Source organism: Lepisosteus oculatus, chromosome 14 (assembly GCF_040954835.1).
Source record: "Lepisosteus oculatus isolate fLepOcu1 chromosome 14, fLepOcu1.hap2, whole genome shotgun sequence".
In the NCBI taxonomy this organism is placed as follows: domain Eukaryota; kingdom Metazoa; phylum Chordata; class Actinopteri; order Semionotiformes; family Lepisosteidae; genus Lepisosteus; species Lepisosteus oculatus.
Genome location: NC_090709.1, coordinates 20,474,442 through 20,491,227, shown reverse-complemented (window position 1 = coordinate 20,491,227; position 16,786 = coordinate 20,474,442). Strand labels below are relative to the sequence as shown.

General features: G+C 43.4%; 2 protein-coding genes across 2 annotated transcripts in view; both read left to right on the top strand.

The window, feature by feature from the left end:
• Positions 1-3,909, top strand: part of LOC138242519 (antigen WC1.1-like) — a 65,128-nt gene extending 61,219 nt beyond the window's left edge. The window contains exons 5-6 of the mRNA XM_069198052.1: positions 3,197-3,392; positions 3,888-3,909. Of these exons, the coding sequence (XP_069054153.1) occupies positions 3,197-3,392; positions 3,888-3,909 (218 nt within the window). The remainder of the gene's footprint in view (positions 1-3,196; positions 3,393-3,887) is intronic.
• A 1,569-nt stretch (positions 3,910-5,478) lies between these two features.
• Positions 5,479-16,606, top strand: LOC138242518 (antigen WC1.1-like). The gene is made up of 11 exons (XM_069198051.1): positions 5,479-5,546; positions 5,676-5,714; positions 6,237-6,551; positions 7,505-7,807; positions 8,211-8,435; positions 9,350-9,493; positions 11,032-11,130; positions 11,527-11,598; positions 13,413-13,499; positions 14,376-14,462; positions 16,431-16,606. The coding sequence occupies exons 1-11, from the start codon at positions 5,522-5,524 to the stop codon at positions 16,604-16,606; spliced, it is 1,572 nt and encodes a 523-aa protein (XP_069054152.1). The 5' UTR covers positions 5,479-5,521.
• Positions 16,607-16,786: the final 180 nt, after the last annotated feature.

Here is a 16,786-nt window from a genome sequence, read left to right as displayed (position 1 = left end):
CCAGCACCGAGGAGAATTAAAACTCCTCGATTTATCTAGAGTCCATCATCACAATCCATCTGTCCATCCTCCCATTCTTACTGCTCCTGTCCTGCTGAGAGCTGTGACAGCACCCCTCAAAGTCACTGTGTGTCTTTTCTCCTTCTGGATTGTTTTTCCTGCAGTGTGTAGAAAAGATATTGAAAACTGTCTGAAACCCCCAACCCCACCTGTATGCTTTCTGTTAGGTTTTACAATTGATCAATAAAGAGGCCAAAGGACAGAGTTTGATCATAAGGCTATAAATCTACAAATACATTTACAGTATGTGACCGATAGATCTGTATAAACAAATTTATTCTTGGTCTTTTTTTGAAAACTCCAGTTTGTCCTCCTTGTAATTCATCAGGATCATTTTCACTTACAGTTCTGCTATGTCTCTCTTACTTCTCCCTTTTCTCTATTTAAATTCAGATTCAAAGAGCTGTATTGATCAAAGAATTACAGCATTGACATTGTACATCAGTTGCTTTTCTCTGATATATTTACAAACATAACAACAATGACCGCATTCTGTGAGATTGAGTGAAACAAATTAGTTACAACAATATCTAAAAACTATAGAAATAAAAACTATAGAATAAAAACAATATGACTGATATGTATTCTCAAAATGTAATCTATTACAAAGTAGAGGAGATCTCTCAGCTTCCTGGTCCATTTGGTAGTCAGTATTGATCCAAGGATCTCATCCACTGTGTCTTCAAGAAAGCTGCGATATCTGGTAACCTGTTCCATATTCCTACAATCCTTTAGCAAAGGTGCCCTCAGTTCTCAGTGTACATATGTAAACTTTTTTAAATACATAATGAATTCAATCACACTCTCAGAAAATAACTAAAAAATCTGATGTAACATCTCAGAAAATGTCCTTCTCCCTCTGTTCCATGTCTTCCAGGGTTCAGGTTTCAGAAAACAAAAACGCTTTGTAAGTTAGTGTCAAATCCAGAAACCAGCTGCTGTAAACAGGTAGCTCTTTGGATGATTACAAATACAGCCTTCATTTCCAAAGTAGTGTTCCATTATTTACAGAACAATAAAAACAACCCAAAAACAAAAAAAAAACTAATGCTAAACATTTGAATGAGCATCTTCACATGAACTAATACAACAGGCAGTTAAGCTGCTTACCAGCTCTTTAATATCTTTCTCAAAAGTGATCAGTCCCTTCCTTCTGCTCCCATCTCATCAGGGTGAACTGCTTCCTGCTTTTAAATGTCACCTTACAGGTGACTGAGGATGGCAGATCAATCTTCAGGGGTTTGACAGAAATCACAATCTTGTCTTGTCTCCACATGCTCATCCCTTTACAAATTAGAAAATAATATGTAGGCACTGTGCCTGAAATAAGGTCACATACTGTATGCACCCTTCTGTAGCCAATATATACTGTAAATACATGAAGAATAATACTGTTTCTATTAATCTTAATAGAAGTGAGCTTCGGTAATTGAGCCTATACTTCCTCAGGGTCTATTTCTCTTTACTGTGTCTTGCCCTCAGCTAATGTGTGTTGTCATATTGTCCAGAGTGTCTGTCAGTGCCCAGGTCAGACAGTCCTGCTCTAGCAGTGCCAGACTGTGACAGTCCTGGTCTTGTCCAGAGTGTCTGTCAGTGCCCAGGTCAGACAGTCCTGCTCCAGCAGTGCCAGGCTGTGACAGTCCTGGTCTTGTCCATAGTGTCTGTCAGTGCCCAGGTCAGACAGTCCTGCTCCAGCAGTGCCAGGCTGTGACAGTCCTGGTCTTGCCCAGAGTGTGTGTCAGTGCCCAGGTCTGACTGTCCTGTTCCAGCAGTGTCAGGCTGTGACAGTCCTGGTCTTGTCCAGAGTGTCTGTCAGTGCCCAGGTCAGACAGTCCTGCTCCAGCAGTGTCAGGTTGTGACAGTCCTGGTCTTGTCCAGAGTGTCTGTCAGTGTCCAGGTCAGACAGTCCTGCTCCAGCAGTGCCAGGCTGTGACAGTCCTGGTCTTGCCCAGAGTGTCTGTCAGTGCCCAGGTCAGACAGTCCTGCTCCAGCAGTGCCAGGCTATGACAGTACTGGTCTTGTCCAGAGTATCTGTTAGTGCCCAGGTCAGACAGTCCTGCTCCAGTAATGCCAGGCTGTGAAAGTCCTAGTCTTGTCCTGAGTGTCTGTCAGTGTCCAGGTCAGACAGTCCTGCTCCAGCAGTGCCAGGCTGTGACAGTCCTGGTCATCTCCAGAGTATCTGTCAGTGCCCAGGTCAGACTGTCCTGCTCCAGCAGTGCCAGGATGTGAGATCTCTGTTCCTTGGGTTTATAACGCCTGGAGTAACGGTGCTCTTCTTTTGTGAATTAGATGATAATCATCAGCCATTTCTTCTGTAGTTATTAATTTCATACCTCTGGCTCCACTGAATTGGAAGAAGCAGAATTCATGGATGGATTTGTTATCAGTTTCTGTTTTGATTGATTTCACAGCAGTCGGTGTGCAACATATAGCACTACTGTCAGCGCTGTAGTAATAGTTATGGGCATGTTGAGCAGCTGGAATGATAGTGATAATTTGGGTATTTTGTAATGTTCTACAGACTGATCAATTTGGTGTCTGTGAGTTTTATTTGCCCCAGTGTACAGCTAATAATGCACTGAGTTTCTTCAGAGACACAGTTTAGAGTACAGGTGGAGGTGGAGGTGGAGATTGGTGATTTAGCCTCTTTGATCTTAATATACATCTAAAATTATTTGATTAACATATATCTACATTATTTCTGGAAGAAATTAATCAATTTTACATTCAGTTAAAACATTCAGCCACAAAATATTTTTTGGTTTAACTATTTGACGTTGACCTTTCAGATTTTCTTCCAACACTCCCCTCTTTCATTTAATTTTTATATCCTATTATCTATTTTCTTATTGAAAGCACTTTGCATTATTGTACAATTGATTGTAATAGTATATGCATTTATAAAATGTAATTTTCTACGCCTAATCATAGGTGTAAATCTATTTATGAATGGAACAATAAGAAGTCAAGATTTAAATTGAGAATCTATGATATCTATTTTTCACATGAAGGTAATTTATTTTCATAGGGTAGTAAGTTTAATTCTCACAGGCACCAGGTTCAGTGGCAGTGAGCAATGAGCTGCACTATGAGAGATTACCTGCTCAGACTGACAGCCTGTAGTTCTCTATTGCAGGTTTTGTGAGGCTGGTGAACGGACACAGTCTCTGCTCTGGGAGAGTGGAGGTGAATCTCAAGAACACCTGGACCTCAGTGTGCGACTCTGACTTTGACTGGCAGGATGCAGAGGTTGTCTGTCGGGAGCTGGACTGTGGGGCTCCTGCAGTGATACACAGAGGCGCTCATTTCCGACAGGGCCAGGGTGCAGTCAGGTCAAAGCAGTTCCAGTGTAGAGGACAAGAGTCCAAACTACAGCACTGCCCCACTGCAGCCAGGCCAGAGCAGAGCTTCTCCCAGAGTAGAGCTGTGGGTCTGACTTGTACAGGTAAGATTGTCACACTGTTTTCACTCATGGAAACAATCGTTATAGAGTCATAAATGATACATATTTTGATTGGGTGATCTCTGATGTAGACTGAGTGATCTCCTGAGGAGAGTGGGTGATCTCCTGAGGAGTGTCGAGTGGGGCAGCACGCAATCGGCATGTTCTAGGCAGGGTCCCAAGCACACACCCCACACACCAGACTTAATTTAAAACATGATTTGTTAGCTGGAACTTACAGTATATGACCTGGACCGGGCACACTAGACATAGGAGCTTGTTGTTTTTGAGGATGTTGTCATTTTTGCGGATAACCAGGGTGTAGCAGAGGGGAGTGTGAGTGACCGTAGGACAGTCCCTGTGGCTGTGTCGGTGTTCCCATCAGCGCCCGGTGTGGAAACTGCTAGGGGAAGAAAATAACACAGGTGGTTTAGTGTAACAACTGAGGGGATGGTGCTTTCTGCCTGGGCTGTTTTGTGAAACGTGTATCTACAGCCTGTGCAATGGCGAAAACTGCCCTTCAGCCTTGAGGCTGGGAAAACGAATCAGCCTAGGCTGTGCCAAAGCCTGTTTTAATAGCAGCAGCCTACCCTTCAGCCCTCAGACTGTGTGGGAAAAAAAGTACAGTTAGCAGGTAGTAGGTAGATGTTTCAATTGTAACAAAGCTCCTCACCAATGAAGCTAGGAAAAGTAAGGTAAACAGCCAGTGTGATGGCAAGGACTGTTACAGAAATATCAACGCTATTCTTCAGGCCTAAGACTGGAATTGTAGAGATAAAAATATAAGTGAAAACCTTCATCTTGGGGACGGTTTATTAATACTTTATTTCAATATGTGCAAGGCTTAGGCAATTATTGGGGAATTTTTCTGTCTTCTCCAAGTCCTTCCTGGTTTTATGTGGCCTAGAGCAGGGTGCTAATTGTCTCCTATGAGCTGCACATCGTTATCTTACGTATGGGGAAAACTTGGAAAAATGAGTCCCCAGGGAAAGTAGCACCCTTTGAGGAAACAATCACTTATGGCATCACAATATCTGTTCTTATTCTATGCCTGCTATTGGTTTTTCAATCACTATGTGCTGGATCTTATAGTTTTTTTCACTGTATTGGTACTTTAATTTGTTGTATTTCTTGTGGCCTGCTGTGGTGTCATGCTGGTGAAGTTCTCTCCTATCTGCAGGATACACAGGGTTCAGGCTGGCGAACGGCTCTGACTCCTGCTCTGGCCGAGTGGAGTTACAGTGGCTCTTCAAGGACTGGGGGACAGTGTGTGATCTCTACTGGGATCTGAGAGATGCCAGGGCTCTCTGCCAGCAGCTGGGCTGTGGGGAGGCTGTAGCAGCACCAGGACAGGCCAGGTTTGGACAGGGCAGTGGACCAGTATGGGCTGATGTGTTTGAGTGCCAGGGCAATGAGAGCCGTCTCTCACACTGTGCTGTCTCTTCATGGGGGAGAGCAGGGTGCTCTCATGGACAGGACGCAGGAGTCATCTGCTCTGGTAAGAATCGTGTATTTAAAACACAGTGACACTCCCTCTGCTTACACACATAAGCACACTGTTTTCATGATTGAATATCTGCTCTGTTACACACTCCCAGTTATGTAAGAGATGCAAAAATGAAAACACATATTCCTTAAAACGTGAGTGTGTTTTTAACATGTCATATCTATCTCAAATTTTCCCTCAAGGTGTTATTAGGTTATTTTCTTTCTGATGGATAGATGCACAAATACACTGAGGACTAAAGCTCAGTTGTATATTTATGTTGATATCAATGCTCTAAAAGATTAAAGAAAGTTCTGTACCTCAGTATCCCGTAATTAACATCTGACCTGCTTAATTGGTTTAATTAATAGAGCCCAATAAAACAAGAGCCTGAAAAGAAAGTGAGTCTCAGAAAGTCAAGGTTTACAGATGTTATGTGCAGTTGAGCCCCACACACAGCTGACATTCCACTGGTGAAACATCACTCCTGTGGACAGAAATGAGCTCCTTTCTTCTCTTTTACAGACTCAAATATGACCAGAGATTCACCTGGAGCAGGTAAAGAGAGAATGAGGACTGTCTTAATCACATCAGTGCTGTTTTATTTGTAGTTTCATTTCTGGTGTTAAATTGCTCCTCTCACACAAGGTTAACAGTCTGATTTCTCTCTCTCTGTTTGTTTCACAGACGTCCCTTCTTCAGCTCTTCCCTCTTCCAAAACACCAGGTATGAATTAGCCCCTGTTCTGTATCTCCAGGACTCTCAGTGTGTGCTGATGTCTCTGTTGCTCAGTGGAATCCCAGATCAGTCAGTGAGGCAACAGCTGTGTGTGTGCAGTTTTTTTCTGTGTCACAAACACACTCGGGTCTTTGGGATCTACAGCAAACACATCTATCTGAATACTGCAATTTGACACTGGTGGAGCTATTGTCTCTATGCCCAACAGTGGGTCAGAAAAAATAACTTATCTGGTATACTGTTTATGAACAATGTGTAATATGTTAAACTTACTGTATATATTAAATATATATATAATAGAATAATATATATATACATATATACTGCTTATGAACAATCTGTTACAATAAGTGTATATATTAAATTAATCAAAAGTCAAGAAACACTGTACTTGAACTGTATCTGCTGTGCCTAGTGGGCCGAGATAATCTTCAACTTGTAACAGGAGGTCATGGTGATCTCTTAGAACTCCTGATCTCTGACCCCTGACCTCTAATTTTCTGGTCCTAGATCAGCTATCCCTTAGGCTGGTTGGGAGAGGAGATGATTGTGCTGGGAGGCTGGAGGTTTATCACAATGGCTCCTGGGGGACAGTGTGTGATGACTCCTGGGACCTGGCAGACTCTGAGGTGGTGTGCAGGCAGCTTCAGTGTGGGACGACCCTCAGTGCCCCAGTGCCGGCCTCCTTTAGCCAGGGAACTGGTCCCATCTGGCTGGACGAGGTGGGCTGTCTGGGGAATGAGTCGTCCCTGGGGGAGTGTCCCTCAGCATGGTGGGGACAGCACGACTGTGGACACAAGGAGGATGTGAGAATCCTGTGTTCAGGTAGGGGAGATAATTAAAATTACAATGATTCAGATAATTTAATCCCACATTGTGGATATGGCTTACATCTAGAGTGCCTAGATATGTTTGACTTGTGAGGATTTGAGAATCTTGTGTTCAGTAAGTTAGTTAAGTAAAATAATCCATAGTCTTAAATTCCACATTGTGGATATGGTTTGCATCTGGAGTGCTTAAATATATCTTGTTGAGGAAAAGACTGAGCTGTATGCAGAATTAATTTTAAAATAAATATTTATATTTATGATACAGGTGTGAATGCACATCCCAGCAAAAATAAATAAAGAGAGAAAGAAACTCAAGAGAAATTCCCCTCCACTTTAATGAGGATATATTAATCTCAGTCCTCCAGTAAAATCTAGGGTCCAAACTTTAAACTTCTCACATCAATAAGACCTGGTGTCTGTTTGGGTGTATTTGTCTTGGCCATGATCTTTCATGATTTTCTGCCTCAAATGTTTCATTTTGATTTGTTCCAAGAATGGCTTCTGGTCAGATCCTGATGAACCACTTGGTGTTAAATGTTAAATGTTAAATGTTTTCTCCACTCACAGCGCTGCACTGCTCACCCTGAGCCACGCATTCTACTTTCATGCCTCAGTCTCTTAGTTGTGCTGCTGCTGAAAAGCCAAGCTGATCAGAATTACATTTTGGGTCACAACCTGATCATGTAATGGGATTTTAAAGCTCTGTGTGATGCACTGTCCAGGTTCTGAATGAACGGAACCACACAGTCCTGTCACCTTCATGTCAGCTGTGTTATTGTACAGCTGTCCTTGTTTCATTACGTGAGTCAGTTATAACTAGATTATTACAGGAAATGAGACTGGTTGCTGTTCACATTGTTTGCTGGTTGTTTCTTACCAGTTCAGATTGAAACGTTGGGCTGTCTTGTCAGGGTTTGTTTCCTTTGACTTTCCCTGCTGTCTTGGCAGATCACACTCTCCTGAGGCTGTCTGCAGGCTGTTCAGGACAGGCAGAGGTTTACTACAATGGCACCTGGGGGAGCATCTGTGCCAACAGCATGACAGACTTCACAGTTGCAGTGATCTGTAAACAGCTGGGCTGTGGAGACAAGGGAACCACTAGAGAAACAAACTCCAGGCTGAGCCCTGATCCCAAATGGCTGGACTTTGTCTCCTGTCGCAAACACGACTCCACCCTGTGGCAGTGTCCCTCCTCCCCCTGGGGTCAGAATGACTGCACAGATCGGGAAGTGGCTGAGATCACCTGCTCAGGTACAGAGGGAAGAGTAATGCTCTGTAAACTAGTGTTTTGCCATTTTTAGAACAGACAAAAGCTTTAAACTGAATTCTTATTAATTTATCTCCAAACATGTATAAAATGAAATAATTATTATTAATCTTTGAAGGTCCTAGAAAAGAAGCTGACAGAAGCACTCCGGCCCCTCAGGAAGAGCAGCCACAGCAGCACTGCCCAGGTGAGTTCAGTGTGTAAAACAGTCAGAGACACTGCAGCCCTGAGCTGAGGAACAGTAACCATACAGCTCTCTTCTAGAGCCACTCAATACCTCACTGACCTCTACTACAGTCACTGAGCTGAAGACACTCAGTAAGCTCTCTGCTCTCGTCTACAGTCACAGATCTAATGACACTTGATAACCTTTCTGTTGACTTTCAGTCCCACTGGCTCTGCGCCTTGCTGGAGGCACTAACTGCTCTGGCCGGGTGGAGCTGCGGTACGAGGGCTCCTGGGGAACAGTCTGTGACGACTCCTGGGACCTGCAGGATGCCCAGGTGGTCTGCAGACAGCTGGGCTGTGGGGATGCAGTGAGTGCAGCAATAGAGGCCTCATTCGGACCAGGGAGTGGTGCCATCTGGCTGGACGAGGTGAACTGCACAGGCAGTGAGCTTCACCTGTGGGACTGCTGTCACTCTGGACTGAATCAGGGTGACTGTCGACACAAGGAGGATGCAGGGGTTACCTGTACAGGTGAGGATAGTCTTAGAACTGTAGATAAACAAGGTAGCAGATCAATGGAGAAGTTAGACTGATGTCACCCAATACTCTATCACTGCTTAATATCTAACTGAACCAACTAAGATCATCAGTCACAAGATTTGGATGTTTTGTAGCCATGTGTGTGTGAACAGCACTAGGCTTTAATTCTGAACAAGACACCATTCATCCAGCAATCCTAGATTTGACCTCAAGGAACAAAAAGATCTTTTTTTTTATTAAGACCACTCTGGATTCAACTTGCTTTAAAACCAAAGACAAAATAATGACAGTTCTCCTATCTCTTTTACAGGTTTGTCAGAGACAACAGCCAGTCCAGCAACAGCTACAGGTGAACAGAAATCTTCCTTGTCATTGATAACTCCTGTCTTTCTGTCTCTTCAGATTCCCAGTGTAGCTGTAGTGTCTCCTCTCCCCCCTCAGGGTGAAGTTCACTGTCTCTTCAGATTCCCAGTGTAGCTGTAGTGTCTCCTCTCCTCCTTGAGTCTGAAGATCAGTGTCTCTTCAGATTCCCAGTGTTGTTGTAGTGTCTCCTCTCCTCTCTCAGAGTGAAGATCAGTGTTTTCAGATTTCCAGTGTAGATCTTGTGCTAGTCTCCTCTCTTTCCACACTGATTTAGTGACAGTCCTGATGGGTTAGATTGGGAATCCTTAACTGTTCTTCATTGATCTTGGGTTCACCCTGAAGCCATGAGAGCCACATATCGGAACAGGAGGAGAACAGGACATGTGTCGAAGTGTATATGAGCCCAAGAGCACCTCTCCTGATCCCTGTTCATCCATTGTCTCCCCCTCTCTCAGGCAGAACCAGGACAACACCCCAGACACAGCCACTGGGAGGCCTGTCTGCCTTGCCCCTGGTCCTTCTGCTGCTGGGGGCTCTGCTCTTCGTGGTGCTGGCCCTGTTAGTGGGGCAGCTGATCCAGAACAGGAATCTGAGGAAAGGTAGGGAGGGAACTCTCCATCCACATAGTGACCTCTAGTGGTCAGTTCTGTCACTCACATGGAACTTATATTTACATAATTACCTTGAGGAAGAATTCAATTCAATTCAATTCAACTTTATTGTCATTAAACTTACACAGGTGCATAGTATAATGAAAAGTGTTTCTCATTAGTCACTCAGGTGCAGTATATAAATAGGACAGAAGATGAGACAATAGACAGTTACACAATAAGACAGTTACACAATAGCAATAATAGTAACATGTAATAACATAACATAAATAACATGTAATCAAGTAATCGAAAACTGTGCAAAATTCCGCAGAGAAAATTTAACAGGACAAAAACAGTGCAAGGTAATTCTTGGAACAGTGCAAAAAAACAGTGGTTAAAAGTAGTATGGTTAATTAATATTGAATATTATTATGCCTGTTACAATTTTACTGGGCTATCGAGGGGACAGTACAATTTTGGCTTACGTGTGTGTGGTGGTGTAGGAGTACAGTGGTTGTGGGTACAGGAGGATGTTAGGAGCGATCATAATAAGGTGGAAGGGAGTGGGGGCGTCACCAACTTGACAGCTCTGGGGAAGAAGCTATTTTGGAGTCTAGTTGTGTGCGACTGGAGTGACCGGAACCTTCTGCCAGATGGTAGGGGAACAAACAAGTTATGACCGGGGTGAGTGGGGTCAGACATAATTTTGGTGGCTTTTTTCAGACTCCTGGTGTTGTATATTTCCTGGATGGATGGTAAGGCACTGCCGACGATGTGTTGGGCAGTTTTGACCACCCGCTGTAGTGCCTTACGGTCGGATGCGGTGCAGTTGCCGTACCAGACTGTGATGCAGCTGGTCAGTATGCTCTCCACCGTACATCTGTAGAAGTTGGTGAGGATCTGTGGATGTAGGTGTATTTTCTTCAGCCTTCTCAGGAAGTACAGCCGCTGTTGTGCCTTCTTGATGAGACTGGAGGTGTTCAGTGTCCATGTAAGGTCCTTAGAGATGTGAACACCTAGGAATTTGAAGTTATTCACCATCTCCACCGCAGACCCTTCTATGTAGATGGGGGAGTGAACTTTTCCTTGTCTTCTGAAGTCAACAATCAGCTCTTTGGTTTTGCTGATGTTGAGACATAGGTTGTTGGTTCAGGACCAGTCTGCGAGTTGTTTTATCTCCTCTCTGTAGGCAGCTTCATCGTTGTCAATGATCAGGCCCACGACTGTGGTATTGTCAGCATACTTGGTGATGGTGTTTGTGCTGAACTTAGCAGTACAGTCGTGGGTGAACAGGGAGTAGAGCAGTGGGCTGAGCACACAGCCTTGAGGGGCACCGGCTGTGCCCTGGTAGAGACCTGGTAGAGAAAACCATTTAAAGTTTAAAAAAGATTATCAACAATTACAGATGGAGATATCAGGAAATTTGCAAATCCAGAAGCATAACATTTATGTGCTGTAATGTCCAAAGAAGGTTTAGTAGTCAATGTTTGATCTTGTACTCCTCTCCCTGCATGTTAACCCTGAGTGTCTATTTTCTCACACAGCCCTATCTAAGGGAGCACTCGCACCCTATCATGATGCCGTTTACGAGGAAATAGAGTACAAACTGGCCAGAGAGGGAACCTACAGTGCCCCCAGGAGAGGTGAGTGGAGAGAGTCTTCAGGAGTGATTAGTCTCCATCTTCTGAGGAAGATCTGAGGACTTAACACTTGTAGAAAATCTCACCATACTGGTTTTAAATCTGTAGAGTTTTCTTTCTCAACTTCTGTCAAAGTAAGTGAAGAAAAGCATCATAAACTCTGTGTTTCTGTTGACAACCTGGCTTCTCTCCCAGTAAGAGACAGTGCTGACTGACTGTAGGATTGTTTTTTCTCAACTGGTGTTAAAGTAACTGACACCACAGTTCACAGTTCCTGATCTGCCTTATACACACAAACTCTGAGATACTGTTCACACCCTGGCTTCTTCCACAGCCAGTGGAAGGCAATGAGTCTGCTGTCTGACTGCAGGTAATACTGATCTGTCCTCCTGTTCACAGGGAGATTCCTCTCTGACGAGCTGCCCTCTGGATACGATGATGTGGAGGACAGTGAGGGAGACCCAGTACTAGGTGAGGGGAGATGGAGTCAAGGGGCTCAGTGTGGGAGTGAGGAGGTCTTCAGTCCAGTACTCACTCTCACCTCAAACCAGGCTGACGTTTAGAGAACTTATGTAGAAAATCCAGAATTATATAAATATAACCACACGTGTTTCTTCAGTGTTGCCTCACACTAGCCTTATCTCAGTGTAGTGGTTTGATGGGTTTACTGAGACAATTATTAATTGTAGCAGTAATCACGAGGTTGTTCGTTGGGGCTTTTAGAAAATCAATCGTCAGAACAACTAACAACGCACACACACGGGTTCAATACACGGGATACATTTCTTAATATAAACTGTGCACCAAACATATACTAGTCTGCCTGGATACAAGCGGCAGACCTTACTGTGAGGGTTATCAATATACAAGGTATATAATCTCGAAGAGATGCAAACACAAAGAGATACACAACAGAGAATATATGTCAATATATATCGTTCGGTTACCAAATCGCTAATCAGTGTTATTACCCACTGTTACTCTAAACTCGGAAGTAAATACATTACTCATGAATTAAATTGATAACAACTTGTGTTGAGGTACAATTGAATTCTCGAGATGCAATGTAGAACATGGGGTTTACTTATCCACTGTGTATGGATTTGGAATTCCCGGCACGAACACCAAACCAGCTGACAGGCTCTGTTGCAGCCTCTGTTCCAGCGGTTGTCCAATGGGCGTTGTGTCGGCGTCCTCTGGCTACCGGCCAACCAGTCAAGGTGCAGCTCGGAGTAGGACGGGCGGAGGAATCTGACTGCGGCGCGCAGGGCAGTCGTTGCTCCGAGGGGATCTACCAGCAGTCCGGCTGGCTAGTAGAAAGTCTCTATGCACAGAGTGTGACTGCGAGTCCTCACAAGTCACTCTTTTGCCTGGGAAGAAGCTGGTTCGTTCCCGGTCCAGCGCTGCTTCTGAATAAGCTATTCAGGTTGTCGACGAGGGTCCAACTGTAGGCTGCCGTTGATCAAGCGCAGCATTCACGTTGGTAGAATTCTGAGTACGTACGGGATCCTCGGCCTCGCGCTTAGAACAAAGTCCAAGTCCTTTTGCAGACAACAGCAGTTGTCACGTGATTGTCTCTGAGGATGCGCAAAAATGGCCAAGGAGAGCTCCGATCTGAGCTTGCGCTCCCTTTTTGATCAAGACCCAGATGTGTGCTGATTGGTTGAGAGTTTGGCGGGCATTGGAGACCCACGTGGTATTATCACGCCCTGCCAGTCCCTGATTGGTTGGTCAAGGTGAGATATAAGTCACTTACTCTTGACACTTAGGAATGCAGTCCAGATGTCCATTCGGCACTCCCTAGACTGATAGGCGCCAATGGTTGACCATTGATCATGATAGCCAGGCTTAGCTAATTGCATCCCCGTCTGGGAGCTTGTTTCTTATCAAAAGAAAACATCTTAAATCAGCCTGCATGAATTCTTTCTCTGTGGCTGCACCACAGAGATGGAGGGTGAGATGGGGCCTACTTTAGGAGCATACCAACGCTTGATTCTGTCTTATTAAAAAGCATTGCCGCTACATCAGCAAATCATAGATGCCGAGCAAAACTAGACCTGGTCAATACTGGGGTGCTCTCATTGGTTTTGATAGAAAAGGAGACTGCGGAACAGCATGCTGTAAAAACAGCCTTTCAGATCAGATTAATCAGCGACCCTAGAGTTTTGGCTTAACTATACACCACAAAACATTTAAAATCACACTTTCCAATTACTTTGCAGCACTATGGTCAAAGTAAGTCTGAGTCCTGAAGTGTAAATTCTCTGTCTCTCTGTGTGGTTCAGGAGACTCGATAACCTCTCTGAAAGAAGAGATCCCAGAGTACTATGATGATGCTGTAACTGTACCTCAGAGTCCAGATGCCTTGTCAGGTGGGTTATTTCAGTCCAATCACATGGGGAAACTCTGCACCAATACACACAACATAAACATACAGCACGCAATTACAAATTTGCTAACAAGGTGTTTTAGACACCTACATCCTAAACACCCAGAAAATCCTCAAACTGCTACCAAGTATTCAGCTTTTACAGAACACCTACATAAAAGAAAGAGATAAACCAAACCTTCTAAACCAAAGACATTACAACCTACAGTTAAATCTCTCTCTTTGTGAACCCAATTGCTACAAAATAAATGGGAACCTATCTCCCTGTTCTAAAGATGCTCCCACTAGCCAGGAGAGGCACTTTTTAACTAAGGGATTATATAAAAAAGAAATAAAAGTTTCTAAAAACAACAGAAAGGGAAGCTCTCTTTATGAGGTTCAAAGACTAAACTCCAGTCTGGACTCCCACAGAGTCTGAATCTCTCTACTCTTTCTTGGATCTCAGCCTCTGAATACGGAGTCTGTACTATTCTGTACCAGTTACATGAATCTGACTCTCTCTCTGTGATCTCAGCCCTGCACACTCAATCTGGGTCACTGCTGACAGTGTCCGGCTCCTCTTCAGTATCTCATAGGGTTCACATCACCACCCTCTCTGTCCAAATACAGCCAAACTTTCTCTGCCCTGTTTTCCTTCAACATCTTATTTAAAAATCTAGGAATTGTTTTACATTTATTACAGTTGTGAATAGGACTGGAAATCAGGTTCCCCCTGATCTCCTGTACTTTGAGCCTGGAGTTTTAGATCCTGTGTGATGTTCAGTTAATCAGTGTGTTCTGATGAGCTCCAGCAGTCCTGTGCTCTAGATAACTCAGTATGCTGATGTGTGACAGTGAAGCTGTGCTCTGTGTGCTTTAGGAAAGCTGATGTCCTCTGTGAAAGAAGAGGCCCCTGAGTACTATGATGATGCCATCACTGTGCCCCAGAGTCCAGACACTGTGTCAGGTGAGTTATTATAAATAAGACTAAGGAGTACCCCCTGTACCAGCCCACAGTAGCCTTTGTCATTAGAAATTAGTCTCAACCTAATTTCATATCTTCAAATAAACACTACCTAGAAGAGAAGAGGTCTCTGACAGGCCAGTCTGTGTCAGAATGACAGAGCCATTACTGACCTGCTCTTCTGTTCACAGGGAGACTCCTCTCTGATGAGACACCCTCTGGGTACAGTGATGTGTTCAGCAGTGAGGAAGACCCCACTTCAGGTAAAAGGGGCTACAGCCAGGCGGCTCAGTGTGGGTTAGGTAGTTCAGGGATGGAAAAGATAACCTCCAGTAATCCATCTCTGTTGCACTGTCATCCAAGACAGGGGGGAATCAGGCATTTTGCAGTAGCAGTAGCTTCACTCTATCATGTCCTACAAGGATCAATAACAGCCAATAAAGACTGAGTGACCTGAATTGTACAAAGTTAGATCACAAAGATCACAGTGTCACTGAAACCCACCTACTGACACACCTAGCCAATCAGATTTAAATTGATTTAAATTGATCAGGAGCTGATTAATGATGAGTGAATGAGGTCTGGGCAGAACAAAGCTTTAGATTCCCCAAGACCAGGAATTCTGTTCTCTGACTGCAGAGAGAATTACTAGGCTCAGAAATTACTAGGTCTTCCTCACTGTGGTTTTAGAGCATTGATACTTCATAAGTATAAGTGAATTCTACACTGAATCATCAATTCTTCCAAAAAGATACAATTTAATTAAAAAAACCTATTAAATGCTTTTGAGTACAATATTGTAACATCTATTCTGTATACTAGAACTGTTAGCCCACTAATAGCCATTGATATCAAAGCAGAGTACTTCTCAGATACAGTATGTTCTATTATGCTTATTGTTTGTTATGCAAATTATGATTATATCAATAAATTGTATATTGTCTGGTTAGAATATATGTGTGAGACTATAGATTATTATGTTTGATTAGTTCCTAAAAGTCTACAAGTACTCTCAAAATATACTGCTTTAATTTCTGATTGTTACAGAAAATTAAAATCCCCATTCACTACACTATTGTGACTATGTAAGTGTTTTAAAAAATCTAGGTACACCTGGGTAATGTCATCAATTCCAATTCCAATTACAGTACATGGCTAGGGGCTGCAAAGCAAGGAGATGTTTGCTGAGATGCTGAGGTGTGAGATTCAGAGATCAAAGCAACCATAAAGTTCTGGGTAAATGATTGTCAATCAACTGTCCAGGAATGATAGAAGGCGAGAGCTACTTCTTGCTTCTACTACTTGTCCAGATCAACTGGAAAGACCAGACTGGAGTTTAGTCTTTGAACCTCATAAAGAGAGCTTGCCTTTCTGTTGTTTTTAGAAACTTTTATTTCTTCTTTAGAGAATCCCTTAGTTAAAGAGTGCCTCTCCTGGCTAGTGGGAGCATCTTTAGAACAGGGAGATAGGTTCCCATTCATTTTGTAGCAATTGGGTTCACAAAGAAAGAGATTTAACTGTAGGTTGTAATGTCTTTGGTTTAGAAGGTTTGGTTTCTCTTTCTTTTATATAGGTGTTCTGTAAAAGCTGAATACTTGGTAGCAGTTTGAGGATTTTCTGGGTGTTTAGGATGTAGGTGTCTAAAACATCTTGTTAGCAAATTTGTAATTGCGTGTTGTATGTTTATGTTGTGTGTAGTGTTGTTAACAAATATTTAACTAATTGTCTGAACTATTACTTTTTTCAATAAAGCTGTTCCAAAGAACAAATCTCTTATGTGCCTTTAACTATACCAAATGCTTGGGTATATTCTTGGCAAAATCTTTAAAAGTTGGGGGTTATGATTAATTTATTTTTTAATTTATCTACTCAGTCATTTTTGATATTCACAATTTCCATAATCCTAATATGTAACAATATTATTTCAATAACTGGCTCATTTGACAAATCATGAGTCTGTCTCTCTGTCAGGTGTCCTCCAGCCTGGCCCTGGAGTGGACAGGGTCCTGCCCACACTGCCCTCTGAAGAAGGAGCCCCTGCCCCTGACAGGACTGACTACGATGATGTTGGGGATGACTCTCAAGGAGAGGATGGGTGCTCTGAGACTGACAGAGCTGTCTGGGAGAACCTCCTCCAGCAGGTCTAGACACAGAAGAGCTTCACCAACAGAGTCACACAGTCTTACAACAGTTCTGAGCACTGAGACTGTCTGTGACCTGAGTCCACTTCACTCCACTGCTTCCACACTGACACTGTCTGTCACCTGAGAGCTCTGACCAGTGAGTCACTGTCCTCATTGACTTTGTCTACAGGACCTGCAGTTTGT